The sequence below is a fragment of the Adiantum capillus-veneris genome, chromosome 2 (genome assembly GCF_014529385.1).
Source record: "Adiantum capillus-veneris isolate H3 chromosome 2, ASM1452938v2, whole genome shotgun sequence".
NCBI lineage: Eukaryota > Viridiplantae > Streptophyta > Polypodiopsida > Polypodiales > Pteridaceae > Adiantum > Adiantum capillus-veneris.
Genome location: NC_140932.1, coordinates 11,830,472 through 11,846,925, shown reverse-complemented (window position 1 = coordinate 11,846,925; position 16,454 = coordinate 11,830,472). Strand labels below are relative to the sequence as shown.

General features: G+C 40.3%; 1 protein-coding gene across 1 annotated transcript; it reads right to left on the bottom strand.

Moving 5' to 3' along the window:
* Positions 1-6,948: 6,948 nt before the first annotated feature.
* On the bottom strand, positions 6,949-7,909 carry LOC147462375 (uncharacterized). The gene has a single exon (XM_086526069.1). It carries the CDS (start codon positions 7,778-7,780, stop codon positions 7,241-7,243), a length of 540 nt encoding a protein of 179 aa, XP_086382195.1. The 5' UTR covers positions 7,781-7,909; the 3' UTR covers positions 6,949-7,240.
* Between the last annotated feature and the right edge of the window lie 8,545 nt (positions 7,910-16,454).

The window sequence follows — 16,454 nt, the reverse complement described above, 5'->3', positions numbered from 1 at the left end:
TCTCACATTCTTCAGTGTGAAAGAAGAGCCATTCTGAAACTTCAATTGAACATCTCCAACACCTAAGATCTCACATGTCTGCCCATTGCCTAGCCGAACATGATCTTTAGTGGTCACATAAGAAGTAAACCACTCCTTGTTTGGAGACACATAAAGTGATGCCCCTGAGTCTATAATCCATTCACTCAGTGCATGTCCATCAGATGCTGTAAGAAGAGCTGAGTCCATTGTATTCTTCACGAAGTAGATGTCTCCTGACACTAGACTGTCATCCTCTGTAACAGTGTTTGTCACATTTATTTCTTGAATCTTCACTGAGGACTTGTTCTTCTCACCATGGTCTTCAACTTTCTCTTTGCCTTTTTCTGCTTTCCATTCTTTGCAGTCTCTTTTCATGTGACCCTTCTTGCCACAATGGTAGCATTCTATGTCACTCTTGCCTTTAGCACTGCGGGACTTGCTACGAGATTGATTCCTCTTTCCACCTTTGTACTTTTCTTTGGTCCTTCCCCTGACAACTAAGGCTATTCCTTTGCCTTTGTCCATTGTCTTTCTGTTGGTTTCTTCAGTAAGCAGACTGCCTTCTACACCTGCTATGGTCAAACCATCTAGAGGTGCAGAATTACTCAAAGATGTGCGAAAAGTGTCCCAACTTTTCGGCAATATGATCAACAGGAACATAGATCTAACAGGTTCATCAAACTTGACACCTTGAGCTGACAACTGACTGTAGATGGTGTTGAATTCATTCAGATGAATGGACATAGGTGTCCCTTCTTTCATCTTCAAGTCAACAAGCTTCTTAAGCCAGTATACGTGTGAAGTTGCACTCTGATTCTCATAAATATCACTCAGCTTTGTCCATGCTTCATAAGCCGACATCTCGTTTGCTACATTGAAGTAAACGCTTTCTGCCAAAGTCAGCATAATGGTAGAAAGTGCCAATTCATCCATTTCGCTCCATTCATCTTCGTCCATATCTTCTGGTTTTATCCCCTTGAGCTTTATAGGTTTTATCTGCTTCTTTTGTACCAACACGTGCCAAATCTGCTTCTTTAACAATGGGAAATTGGTTCCATCCAGCTTCTTGATATTGTAAAGAGCAGTGTCCTGTGATCCAGCCATAGCTACGCTCACAATAGTTTACTTTCCTGGGAAAAATTCGGCAGAGTTTCCCCTGTAAATTGATCTCTGAACCAATATCAACCTGTCAAATGAACCAAGAAAGCTTCAGATTCTGCAGAAATTTTGGCAGAGTCTCCTTTGTAAAATGGCTCTGGTGTACTAAAAAACAGACCAAAAAACAGCTCAAAAAGCCACTGTCTCTCTAACACTGTAAGCTGTGGGTAAACCTGTCTTGCACCTGTACTGTCTCTCACTGTCCTGTAAGCATAGGCTCTGACAATGCCTCAACGGCAGTAAAGCAAAGATGCAATCCCAACTGTCTAACTCACAGTCAATACATCCTAGCTAGCTGTCTATCTAAGGGTGCTCGAGGGATCACTCCAAGACCTGTATCACCGAAAGAATCTCAACATTTGAGAATCCCCCAGCTCAATAAAACCTCACTTGACCCTCAACAAAGGCTGCAGTAAATCTGACAATACATAGACTTCCCACAAAGTCATACATCCACAAATTTCCCACTGTATGCTGTAACCGTTGCGGCGATTGTTTGCTGCGTGACTCACAACCAGGAAACCCTCAACAGACATACATCATCTCTGACAATACATCCCATGTGGAAGTACCTGCAATGTTAGGATGAAATCTGGAATATCAAGCAGCAAACACAAGCTACCTGATGAACTAGTGGATGCCGCCTAAAGTCTGTGTGTAGATGCGCCCGTGTCGTATGTGACACGCCTCCAAGAACTGTGAGCCGTCCTTCGATGTGTAGATAGCCACAAATCAGCACTCTAGGAGTGTCGATATCCTCAGCACCTGTAGTTGTAGGCCGAAACCCCAAATTTGCAGAGTCAGATCCGCACCCGCCTAGACCACGTAGTCAAAAATGCCCTGCGTAGAACTTTGTCGAAGCCGAACGGTGGCCGAGATGACCTCAAAATGAAATTATTAGAACACCAAGTCCTTCGGCCTCTCCCACAAGATTTGGGGCCGTGTCTTCGCCTGTCGAATCTCACTCCAATCTGAGCAGGTGACTCTAGCTTCCTGCAATGCTGCCCCGAGCCTCAATCTGAGCTTTGATACCAGTTGAAGGAGTACGAGCAGAAGTGCGGCGCAAGAGAGAGTGCGAGAAGAAGAGCACGATGATATGGTGAACTCGCTCTATTGTAATGTGTAGAGCATAGTGAGTTCTTATTAGGTTTTTACAAAAGAATATGTGTACATACCTGGCGGCCCGCCCACTTACCTCGGTGACCACATTGGGCTTTATACCCCAACAAAACTCTCCAAAGGTCAAGAGTTGCTCAAATGTGGAAAAGCCATGTTGATTGTGATGTTCATTTGGACTCTTGTGAAACTCATCTGTCACATGTGCTAAGCAATGTGTCCTCACATGCTTACTTGCTTTACGTGACTGCTTATTGTACAAGAGATGGTTTAATTCTCACACCAGTTGTTGGCTAGGCCAAATTCCACAAACCCAATATCCCAGACTCCACCAAGTTTCCCTCTCTCTGTCTATTGTGCCTAGCATTGCAATCTCCTCTGATGCATTGATTCCCACTTTTGGCTTGCCGACTAATTCTCTACTCGATGCTGTAGGTAGTGGCAATACTCCAAATCTTGGATTGCATTATGAAATGAGTTCACCTCCATTTATTTGCCTCTACCAAATTGTGTGCATGCTAATGCACTCATGGGTTATGGTAGCGCCATGGGTTACGATGGAGGGATGGATGGATTTTGCTGAGAGATCTATGGTCTTGCATGGTAGGTGATTCCCTTGGCTTGTTATGGTAAATGTTCATTATCTTCCTATTGTAGCTAAGGAGTTGGACAAGCATATTTTATTCCTCCCAATGGCTTCCTTGTTTACCTAACCATTGAAGGCCTCTCTCCCTCTTTGGCCTACCACCTCCTTATTTAAGGTGGGATTCTTCATCCCTCACTTAGCCTTGTTGTACAAGAGAGAAAGAGAGAGAATAGTCGGAGGCCTTTTTTTTTTGGAGGTTTTGAGTTGTGGGTAGTTCTCCCTTGCTACAATAGGTCTTGTGAGAAAGCTTCCTCTTCAAAGGTTTTGTATTGTCTCATTTTCTTTGTTTTGCCTTAAATGGCATGCACTTGATTTGTGCATGGTTATATTTGGCCTTTTTAACTGCTCATGTTTTAAGGTTGTAATACTTTCCCAAAAAAAAAGGGGGGGGGGGGTGTGTGTGTTGGTTCCTCTATATCATAAAGGTGAGGATGCAATTTGATAATAGTGAGTGAGATCTAGGTTGTGGGTGGATAAAATTTTGATGGATGCTACTTCCTGTGTGTTGTGATTCTACCCATCTCTTAAACATCATGGAAATAATGGAAGGGCCTTCCTCACAAGTGTCTACTCAATCAAGCTTTTTCCTAACTATAGTCAGAATGAAAATCTGAGTCTGATTGTCATCCTTTGCTTTGACTTTTGCTTCTATACAAACACACATGTAGTAGTAAGCTACTACTTATGTGGCCCTAGAAGATAGCATATGTTTGATCTCTAGCTATAATGAATGTGATTTCACATTATGGAATTTTTACTGATCTTAAACTATAGATAGGGTAGAGTTGCTTATATAAACACACAAACATTATGTGAAAGGTTTTTTGAAGACCTGGAAGATGGTTGGACTGATTGAACTCTAGTCTTTTTTGAATTTAACTAGCACCGATGAGTGTGTTTTTGCAAGAAAAACCTATATGTGTTGGCTACTTTATGATTTTACCCTTGTGGAACTAGATACCAAAAATAGGAGTTGTTCTCTTAGTCTATCCATAGATGTCAGTGTTCATGACACTCTAATCTATCTTGAACTTTGAACCTAATGCTCAGATTACTAATCTTTGAACGTTTGTTATTATTTTTGAAAATTGGGTTTATTTTCTTCCTATTTAATGAGATTGAGAGGGAGAGGATGATAGCTTTGGTTTCTGCTGACTTTATACTCTCTTAACTATAAACAAAAGAATAAGAGTAGGAAATGGGAAAGCTTGATGTTGCTACCATACTTGTTTTGAATCCTATTATTGAAAGCAATAGTGGGGGTATTGTGATACTGTCACTTGTGGTTTGCTTGATTCATAATTTTATGGCTGATTATGGAGAATCCATCCTCTCTTTTCTAGAATATCGAGTCATGATTTTTTTGGTGTTCTGGTTGTTTTTGCTATTCTGTAGAATGATGGTTTCTAATTATACCACTCAATTCTATTTCCTAGGGAAAGAAAGTACATCAAAACTTTGGTTTTTTTCATTGTTTTCTTGAGCCTGATTTGCTTGGGCTAGATCTTGCACGAGATTTATTTATTTTTTCTTTGGCTTTTGATTAAATCAGCTGCCATAATCTCTCACTAATGTTTACTTTTGGCAAATACAACATGATGATGTTTTTTGGTTTCTAACTAGATGATATTTGAATATTTTGTTTCCCTCTCATAGACTGTTTATACTGATCTTAACCTATTATAAGGATGGATTATGGACTTATGATTTTTTAATCTACTTATGGCTCTTTGAGAAATTTGGGTCTTTAGATATGGAGCTATAATTTATGTAGTGGTTCTAGTAACATGTTTTTGGACTCAAGTGCTAGTATCATTGCTCCTTCTATTGATTGCTAATATTTCTTTTACCTAGTTCCTAGGGCTAAAAGTTTTGCTCCGTTGCCTTGTTGCCTCTGCACAGGACTTAGCTAGGATATTATGCATGAATCTTTTGTATTTTGATTTTGTGCATTGGTCTCTTAGTTGAATTGCTTGACGGTTGCAGAAAACACCTAGTGATGTTTTCTTTTGCTTAGAAGAAAGATTTCCTCCCTTCACTTTACTTCCTGAGCTTGACCTTAAGCTTAAGTACTATCAGTTTGTTAGTTGGCTTACATGTAGTACTTGGAATTCATTGGGGCTCTTTTCTTAACCCTATAATGAAACTCTATGTTATTGTGGTTGATGGATAAGGGTACTGGTTGGAAGGGTAGATAATTATTCTTCCTTACAAGATTTTTCTCTATTTCATGGTTACATAATGCAATTTGGATCTAATTTTTTGTTTTTATGATTCCATGCTTTGAAAACTTTTTGCAATAAATGTTGCTTTACAAGAATGGAAGTGGCTTGAGATGCTGATTGCGGATTTTCTATATGATTATACATATGGAAACATTGGAATCATAGATGTAAAGTTAATCTACTAAAATCTAGCCTTTTGTAGATAAAGCGATGATTGGTATCACTTTTTGGATATTGTATCTTAATTCTGACAAGTGAATTTGTTTGGTTGTCAAACCTTAAATGTTCGGGATGCTCTACATTACTTTTTAGACGTAGAAAGTGAGGTAATTGAAACATAATATGGCTATGAATACATGGATTGCTTGTTCATGGAATTTATGGAAGGGGATTCCTCGAAGTTGAATAAAAATTACGTAAATTGTTTCCTAGCTTCTTTGAAGAACATTAGTTTCACTCTCAATATTTTGGTACTTTGGAGTAAGCTTCAAAGAAAAGAATGGTTTTCTAAGTTTAAGAATGAGATCACTTTTTCACTTATAGGATTGAAGACTCTCTAATAATTTTTAAGTATGACATGGATAACGAATAATAGGTTCGTTGACACTTGTTTAACATAGCCTAATTATATTGAATATGTTGTCTTGTCTACGTGGATGTAGGTGAGAATTCTATCTTTGCTTAAACAGGTTTAGCTTAACTGCACTCCAACATTGGAGATGAAGACTCATTTCATCCACGTAAATTGGTGTAGTCCTAAAGTATAGGATAACTAGAATTCTACTTCATTCTAATCGTATTATACAAAAGTGAGTGAAATACAAAAGCGTCTTTGTGCAAACCACCTTCATATAATGTCTAATGTCTAGTTGTCCTTTGAACAAAGTGTTCTTTTGTGTATAAGTATTTTCCTAACACAACAACACACACATCCTAAGCACAAGGCCTTCCCAGGAAATTGGATTAGGATGCTCGCTTTGGATTACTGTAGTGTCTTTGGTCTCTAACTAGCCAACTATCAGTAATTCCTTTTCGTTTGACATGTGTTAGTTGGTTTGGAAAATAACCTCAAACAAGGGGCTTTCTATTCACAACTTTTTTGGTCCTTTATCTTTGCTAGTTTTGGGAAATATGAGCTACCAATTATACTTCCTTGTTAAATTTTGTATCTAATATTGAAGTATTTTGTTTCAGAGAAGGACTATGGAAAATATCCATATTATTTTTTTAATGGATTGCAAAGCTTAAGAACTCCTCCTGGAGTATAATGTTCACATAAACATTGGTGGATATTGTTTTAGTATCAAATATTTCTCTATTAGCTCTCATAAGCATAACTTATGCAATACATTCTTCTTTGATATTAAGTATAACAACTTGCTTGACATCACACTTTATTTTTGTACTTTCATCAACTTGATGAGACAATAGGCTCATACCCAATGGACTTATTGCATTAACATTGAGTATGGTGCCTAAGAAAACACACACACACACACACACACACATGACGATGGGCGGTCTTACCACGAAGGACTCCTTCGGGCAGTGCCTACAACCAGTGTGCTTGGTGCTTATGTACACAAATTTTGTATACATTCCAACAATGGTGCACATTATGTGTTTAGTGTCTTCATATCCATGTATTGCATACATTTCTATTATAGCACTCATTGCCGTCAACAGGTTCTTGCGGCTAGCGGCCTTGATAGAATTGGGTAGCTTTAGCTCGTGGGAAGAGGCTCTTACTATCAGTTGTGTGCAAAGAGTCCCTTAGGATGTTTGACTTCTAGGAGCCCCAAGACTTGCGGCCATGTCGTGGGAACAAACACTTGGAAAACTTAAATAATGAAATCAAAATAAGTTGAAATAGGTAGACGCTATCGATTGCAGCAACACAGTACGGGTGTCGCGATGATGATGCAACAGGGCCGAGAGTAGCAGATGACGGTGTTGATGATCCAAGCAACTGGGCCAGGGAAAGCAAGCTATGATTGGGATGCGGGGGGAAAGTTATACAGAGGGGGTCCCGCAGGATTGCAGTGTATGGTGAGATGTAGGTGGGGCCTCAATACTAGTGCAAGTTGTATGAAATGTTGGAGATGAGCACGCCGGGAGCTGGTTGGCTATGAGAGATGTGCAACAAGCGTGAAGCCTGGCGAGAGAAGCAACATCTGCAGCTGATGATGGCGACTTTGAAGAAGCCTTGGATGATCGGTAGTTGATCGAAATTGGATGATGAGTCAATGCTTTGGGCGATTTGATGATCTGCAAGGCCTTCAGGCCGAGAGTCAGCAGTACCAGGGCATCGGGCAGCAGAGTGAGGCTCTGAGCTTGTGTAGAGGCAATTGCACGAGCGGAAGGTTAGGGCGATAGCTATGGCGGGCAGGGATACCAGTGGAGCCGACAAGTTGTAGGTGAGGATGCTTGAAGGAGGCCGAGGTTTGCTGCTGATGATGAGGATGGAGGTAGGTGCGGCTTGTGGGACAAGGCAATTGAACACATGAGTTGGAGCCAAGTGCTGACAAATGCTCGTGGATTCAAGAAAATCCAAAGAGGCTGACCTTACCCAATCAAAACAAAATTTGTCCTTATCCAAGAGTGGTTCCCGCATAAACGCGCGTGCGTGCGCACACACACACACACACACACACACACACACACACACCTGAAATTGGCAAAAGGTGATTAGACCTCTATTTTCAAAGGTTAGGGGCTCTAAATGAAGTTTGAATAGAGGGTTGCAAACACACACTTCCAATCCAAAATTGAAAAGGCTTTGTACAATGTTAAGACGCAAAACAAATAAGACACTAAAATATTGCAAATAGAGTCTAATTAGCACTACAAGCTTGTTGACATTAGCCGTAATTGAGCCAATAGAGGCTCAATTGTAGTAGCCAAAGAGCGCATGAAATTGGATTAAGCTAGGATGTGTGCTAAATAAGCATATTATAATCACTCTAGCGAGGATAGTGGCTCGAGGCATACACCAAGAACGTGCCCAAAACTAGTAATTAGCAAGTAGATTAGCGCTTACCTGAATACAAATGCAAAGCAATTGATTCAATCTTGAGAGAAAAAAGGAGATACACAAAATCTAGTACATGAGGAATCTAGCATAGGAGGGGATGCCTAGGATCTAATCAGATTAGGAAATGCTAATCTAGGAATGGCTCTGATACCAATTGTTGGGTTAAGGTGGGTGGATTGGTGTGCCATTCATGTAAATGGCATGCTTTGAAGAGGTTAGATAGTCTTGAGAGAGAGACTATTGCACAATACAATAGGGTATATTGCAAATGATAAAGCTTGATATTATTCAACAGAATGTGTCTCTATATAGGCTTTTACAAATAGACAGCCTTTTGACACATGACCACAAGATGTGGCTGCCTCTGCACAAAGGCAAGTGGTTGTTCTTTACACAAAGGTTGTAAGAGGTTCTTCACATGGCTTGACACATGAGGTGGAGAGGTTGTTCACACAAGAGATGCAACAAAACCACGCATCACAACACGTTTTTTGGTTTCTAACTATACAATAAAGGTCTGTGGAAGTGTATATCCTTGCTAGAAGCAACATGTATACCCTGCAGGTATCTTGTAATGACCTACACTGCTCCATGATGCATCATGCTAGTGTTGATCATTGCACGACTAAAACCCCCAACCGCAAATGCTCCCACTGCAGCTTCTATGTCGGGTCTCAACACTAAGAGGTCGTACATGAGTGTCCCGAAGGCTGATGATAAACACATAATCTTTGCCAGCATATCCATGCCAATTGCATCAACACCATGAGCAATGACCTCTGTCAATCTATCCGCAGTTGGTATCTCAACTCTCACTGCATCACCACCATAACTATTCACATATGGATGCATCCATAGGAACTGTATCCTCATGTCCTGGCATCGCCATAGCATCCTCTAGCATGAGCATGTCAAATAACTCCATATCACTCATCTCCATGGTAGGAGGCATCTCTTTCCTAAGAGGATCAATCCGATGTGTCTCGATAGAGCGTGGTTGCTCTAACTCTGCATCTACAAACATGTCATGCACAACACTCTACAGCTCATCCGCAAAAGTACATGTCTGCAAAGTCACTACGAATACATTGTCTCACACATGTGACTCATTGCTCTGCTCTCTAATTGGCAAAGCATCAAAATTCGTCACCACCATCGGTGACTGCTCTAGTCATGCACTCAAAGAGTTACCCTGCTCTACATGTCTATTCTTAGACCTTGCATGCACAACGTGAAAAGTGTCACACTGCTCATCAGCACAATTTACTCGCCTAAACTGCGAATGTCAACATGGCAAACGGACTCACAAAGACTGTGGCATCTCTGATACCAAGGACATAGAGAAGAGTCAAACGAGTGCCACGATGGCCTCGTGCTATCACAACAAAACCTCTCCTCATCAAGTAAGACTCATCAGTCAATTGAATATGACACCCATGGTCTCTACGTTGCGAGATGGAGATCGAATTCTACAAGCATCAGGCACATACTGAACATCATGGAGCACAAGTATACTCCACTTGCAAAATGCAAATGAATGTCACCCACACCATGAACACCATCATGTCTCAGAGTAGAAAACGTGCTAAACCACTCCCTGCGAGGAGTAACATGGTGTAAATCACTACTATCCAGCTAGCAATCGTGAGACAAAGTCCATGCATGTCTAGGTGAACCTGCAAAAGTAGGAACCACACGTACTCTCATCAACAACCAATGGAATCCTCCGTTGTATTTGACGCCTAGAACAATGTCTCCTCATGTGTCATGGTCTGCCACAATGCCAACAAACCACATGTCTATGCCTTTGAGGTATTCTTGACACACCAACTTGTGTATTTAATGACAAATTGCCACTAGTTGAGTGCAAAATGAGTCTATAGATTAGCCCACACAAGGTGTAAATGCACTGTCTACAAGCGCATAACGCTCAACACAATGCAGAAGAAAACTAACTGATCAAACACCTGCCACAAAAGCTATGGAAAACATCGCACAAAGTCTATAACCCTCTTCCAAAATCAAGAACCAATCATGCATAAATAGTGACCATACACAATGAGAGCGCAAGCAAAATGACCATCCGTATAGGCACAAGCCAAAATGTGGCTAAAACAGCTCTCTAGCACCTGTCACAAAACGCATAAAACCTAGTGAAAATTCAACAGAGTCTCCTTTGTAAGTGGAGAAAAATATCAACCAACTATATGCCCTAAGATGACTCCATGTTCAACCCAAAATTGACATTTGAAAGGTTTTAATGAGATGCAATACAATTTGCACTTTTCAAACACCTTTCGTAAACATGTGCCAAAGTGGGAGAAGCTCTCAACCACTACAAACTGACAAAAATCTGTCAACCAAAAGTATGGCAAAGTGGGAGTAAACCTCGACCACTATAGTCTCCAAACGAAGATTCTAAACCATAATACTACTCAGAGCCAATGAGTAGAAATGCAAAAATGTCTCCACATTTCACATACAATCTCAATCTGCACTCAACGTACATCAACAGAGTGATCGTTCATAAACAAGCGCCAAAACAGTTGCAATCCAAAAAATTGATCAATGCAAAAACAATGCTCTCAAGAGAGCTCACTAGCACTTGAAAGTGCTCGCCAAAATGCATGTACAATGAGCATCAACAATGCACCATAAACATATGCAAATTGATCCGCAAAGACCATGAAATCCAAGCACACAATCACTACCAAAGTATTGTGTGAAAACTTGTGAAAGAAGCTCCACCTGTGTGCTCCAAGAACAGTGTCTCTCAAGAGACCGCTTCGATGGTTGTAAACACCTCTGTGACTCTTTGCCCAAATCTACCAAAAAACCCTCAAACCACAAGCTTTACACAAGGTTCAAAATTTATACACCCACTTGGAGAATCTGCTGTGCTTCCAAAAGTGCATCAAACTTGCACACTATGCGAAAACAGAATCCCTGCAATTTCTGTATACAGTCAGTATGAGATGAATATTAGCAAAACAATGAGTAATTTTCAAAAACTTTCTTCTGCAAAGTTGTAGACCACGTCAAAATGGATGGGCATGGCAAGCTGAATATTCATATGTGCCTTCTACAAGGAGAAAATGAGTCTGAAAACAGTCCTGCTGTGCACACAATTTTTAGAGTAGCACCTTCACTTACACACAACCTTCCACACTCCTTTTTGAGCTTTCACAAGAGCATACATCACTCTCAACTAATCTCACAAGCTCCCATTGAATTCTCACAAAGCTTTTGAGCTTTCTTGATCTCTCCATTATCGAGCAAGCTATCACCTCGAAACTCTCAAAGCTGTCGTGCTCTCCATGATCACCATGCCATCTGATACCAGTTGTGAGTGCGTGAATGCAATGCGTGTGGGGGAGGGAGGGAGGGAGAGAGAGAGAGAGAGAGAGAGAGAGAGAGAGAGAGAGAGAGAGAGAGAGAGAGAGAGAGAGAGAGAGAGAGAGAACACATGATGTGGATTTCGTAGCTCAACACTACGTGTGTATGAGAGAGCCCCTTATTCTTCTATCTAGTAAAGAATAAGGTGTGTACAAGTTTTTGGGTTCAAGCCCGGGTTCAGCATGTCAAGCCCATAGTAGGAACCTCCTTTATAGCATGCAATAGCACTTAAGTGTAATAGGGAAAGTTTGCATGGCTTTGCCATGAAGCCTTATATTGTATCTCTTGCTAAATTATCAAGAAGTGTTTTCTAGTGTTAACATGGCGAGCCTCTTCTCTCTCTCTCTCTCTCTCTCTCTCTCTCTCTCTCTCTCTCTCTCTCTCTCTCTCTCTCGTTTTGCACGCTCTCCAAGCTCACCATGGTTCGCGCCTACACCCACCATAGGCTGCTCCTAACACTGGTATTAGAGCTTGAAGATCTTGGAAGCCTCCACTGGAAACATTGCTACGAGAACCATCTCTTGCAAAGGGGGAATCCAGTGCGTCAACCTACATCAAATTGCTCATAACCGGTATCAAACTGGTCGCCTAGGCCTACTGGTGAAAATCCAACACGGCAAGCTCACTTGATTCATCACCTACAGTCCGCTACCGTCTTCATCGTCATCTCCTGTTTGTGTTGCTACAAAGAGAGCTTGTTTTGCTTTCGTGTTCACACTTTATTAAAGTGGCCAACCTCATTGAATATTTCAAGAAAGTGGGCATTCACACCATTCACACCCTCGATTAATCCATGCTTACACATTTTGTGCTCGGTGCTCATTATAGCATATTGGCTAGTGATTTTGAAGGCGTCTTTTCAAGCTCAGAAACAATAAATTGCGGTGATATGGTGTTAAACAAGTCCTAAAGCAAACACGCGCTTTTTGGGACATACTACTTGCTTCGAAAGTTGATTGGTTTTGAATCCTGCCACAGGCTGAATCTTGCAAACCCTTCAGCTTCTAAAGAAAGTTTTTGCAGTATCTCAATACGCTCTCTAAGGTGCATGCAAAGACAGTTGGAGACGAAGACAACCTCTCTAAAGGTTAAGCCAATGCAATAACCAACAACACAATCTTATTATCAAGCTTCTTAAAGACTTCAACATGGCGTCAAAAGTCGACAATTTTAATGGATCCGGCTTCCACACCTGGCAAATTAAAGTAAAAGGCTATCTTATGCGGCAAAATTTATGGAGTGTCGTGAAGCCGCTGTCCACCAACGAAGCAGGTACATCGGATGCAGGTACTAGAGCATTATCTACCGAGCAACAACTCAAGGACGAGCAAGCATTAGGTATTATTCCGACATCTCTCAAAGACAATTTTATTCATTACTTGGATGATGTGCAATCTTCTAATGTTGCTTGGATATAGTTAGAGAAGCATTAGGTATTATTCCGACATCTCTCAAAGACAATTTTATTCATTACTTGGATGATGTGCAATCTTCTAATGTTGCTTGGATATAGTTAGAGAAGGTTTTTGGTGCTAACACTAAATATTCAATGATGAGTCTCAAGATGGAGTTGTACTCTCTTGCTATGCGTGCTGATGAAAACATTACATCTCTAGTTAATCGACTGAAGAGTATTAAACCTCAACTTGTTTATGTCAAAGCCCCAATGCCAGAAAAAGATCGCATAGCTGTTTTGTTAAAAAGTTTTACTGATAAATTCCATTAGATTGTTACCATTTTAAAGGAGAAAGGTCCGCTGCCCTCCTTGGATGGTATCATCAATTCATTGCAAGAAGAAGAAAGAAGGGTATCCCATACCAATTCTCCCATTATTCCTAGTGCATTTACTATCTCCCATGCAGTATCCCCCATCAATTCTTTCGATACTTCTAGTGCCTATGCACTTACTAATTGTGCTTCTACCTCAGCTTCATCTCGACCATCCATTGGTACCAGATCTTGTGCCATTTGTAGGTGCAAAAATCATCAGACAAACGACTGTTTCAAGAAGAATCCTTGTGTTTATTTTGGTAAAAACAAATCATCCTTCACATAGATGCTTTCAAAAGGGTAAAAATCAAATTCATGTGATTGAGGAAAACACCGAATCTCCAATATTTTCTGTTGACAATGATGTTTTTTAGATAAACTCTTTTCATGTTTTTCCTAGTCAAAACAAATTGTACGGACTATAGATACTACCACATGAGTGGTAAGACCTCCCAAATTATAAGTTTTTGTTCAAGTCCTATTTTGTTCTACTTCTCATGAGGTTATTGGGTACACTTTAAACCCAAGGTTTGGCAGTGAACAAATAACTCCATTTGTTGGTAGCTAATTTTTTACCTACACCCTATCTGTTCAAGGGGGGGTTTACTATCATAGCACCAGGTTTTGGATACACCAAAATCCTTCGTTGTGAGAGAACCTTAAACTCACGGTTGACGAGTACACCAAAAAGTCGCAGTATCATGAGAGTAATGTAGTTCGGGCTTGAGGGGGGGATTTTTCGGTCCAAGCCCTGGTTTAGCATGTCAAGCCCATAGTAGGAACCTCCTTTATAACATGCAATAACACTTCAATGTAATAGGGAAAGTTTGCATGGTTTTGCCATGAAGCCTTATATTGTATCTCTTGCTTAATTATCAAAGAGATTTTTTTAGTGTTAACGTGTCGAGCCTCTTCTCTCTCTCTCTCTCTCTCTCTCTCTCTCTCTCTCTCTCTCTCTCTCTCTCTCTCTCTCTCTCTCTCTCTCGTTTTTGCACTCTCTCCAAGCTCACCATGGTTCGCCTACACCCACCATAGCCTACTCCTAACACAAGTAATGGGCGGTTGGACGTCTCTCACATGTCCCACCGAGGTAAGAGGCACAACGCCTTTACCCCAACAACTACATGTATTGCTCATGGAAGTCATGGAAGGGGCTTCCTCTCACTTGAATGAAATTCATATAAAGAGTTTCCCAGCTTCTTTCGAGAACATTTGGTTTATTTTTCAATATTTTCATACTTTGCAGTAAGCTTCAAAGGAAAGGATGGTTTTCTAAGATTAAGAATGGGATCACTTTTTTACTTTTGCACATATAGGATTGTAGCTTGTCTAATATCTTTTAAGTATGACATGAATAATAACTGATAAGTTCTTTGACACCTGCTAAACATAGCCAAGCCTCAAAACTTGTAATTTCTTCTCTTGCTTCAATTTTCTTAGAAAAATACCAATACATGATATAGAAACATCATAATCATACAAGGATATGTATACTTGTCCATCAAAGGAAATATCATGGATTAAGGAAACGATGAAGAGTTTATGTAGTCATTGATCTCTTCCAAACATGGCCTTGTTGATCTGTTGGAAATACATTTTAATATCCAAGATAACCCTCTTAGACTGGATCCATTGTGATGCAAGAGGGAATTCTTGAGGGAAAGTCCAATTATAGTGACTCATCACAAAATGATGCAAAAGGGCCTCAACAATGGTAATGGTAGATTATAACTACAAGAAAAAATCTCACGGTAGTCGAGTTTTTGTTGATGTAGCCAACAAGAGTAGTTGGTTCCTTCTTTCTAGCTCAAGACTTGCTCCCCTAGTAGGCTCTTGAAATAGCTTGAAATCCTTATCTTTAAGCGTAGTCACTCCCTAGAGAGTGTATCTATTGTGAAGATACCTCTTCTCAATCCTACTCATTCAATCAATTCTACTTGATCTACAATCTATAATAAAAAAAGAAAGCAATGGTTCTCATCAATCAAGTACGAAATGCACAAAGAAGCACATGCACACACTGAAGGAGTCAAGAGAGCACATACACCAGCATTGGAGAGATCACTTCTCTACACACACACACACACACACACACACACACACACGTATATGCATAGTGTCACAAACACACTTGCAATGTCAGAAAGGATGAACATGCACAATCAATAGAGAATAGAAGAGAGTAGAGAGGGAGGAAAGCTCTTCACTGCTTCAACATAGATTTCAATCCAAGCTTGCAAACCATGGAAGGTTGAGCTTGCAACCAAGGAGAAGATATTTCTTGCTTAAAGATCAGGTCAAAAGCCCTTTCACATTCTACAAAGTGCTATTTATACCTAAAGTTGTAAACTAGTGTTCGGACGGACAAAATAACTACTCTAGGCATAAAATGGGAGGTTGAGGAATACAAATTGGAGCTCACATGAGCCTAGATATCATTGTAAAATTACATATATCTCATGTCATGATAAAACCATACAAAAAATATCGCAAAATATATGCATAGTTTGCAGACAGTGCACAAAACACCTTTTAACTCTCTATTTGCAACTAGTATCTCCAATGAGGGCACAAACTTGTATGCTTGCCCTTCTCCTTGCAATAGTTCCATAATGAATTATTACATGATCATATATTTGACACTTTCATGGTTGACTTCTACCAAATCACCATTTTGACTAGGTTTTTACCCTTCTTGTAGCATTCCTGCAATACTTTGAAAAGAGGTCAAATAGGGCTCCAAGTAATGCATTTAGGTTTCATGTAGCCTTATTTAACCATGATACTCCACTTTGACCATTCTTATTTCCATTTACCATTGTTAACCAAGCTTTAAGTGCCTTGACCAAAGTTAACCATATCTTAATTAACAAGTGTATACTTTTGGGCACAAGACTCTCTCTCTCTCTCTCTCTCTCTCTCTCTCTCTCTCTCTCTCTCTCTTTCTCTCTCTCTCTCTCTCACACACACACACACACACACACACACACACACACACACACACACACACACACACACACATGGTTTACTCTAATAGATGAAGCCCATGGACACTAAACCAACTATGTGACTAAAGCACAACAAGACT

What these genes read in the sequence shown, in the direction of transcription:
- LOC147462375 (XM_086526069.1), bottom strand. Translation starts at nt 7,780, where the DNA reads ATGCGGGAACCACTCTTGGATAAGGACAAATTTTGTTTTGATTGGGTA.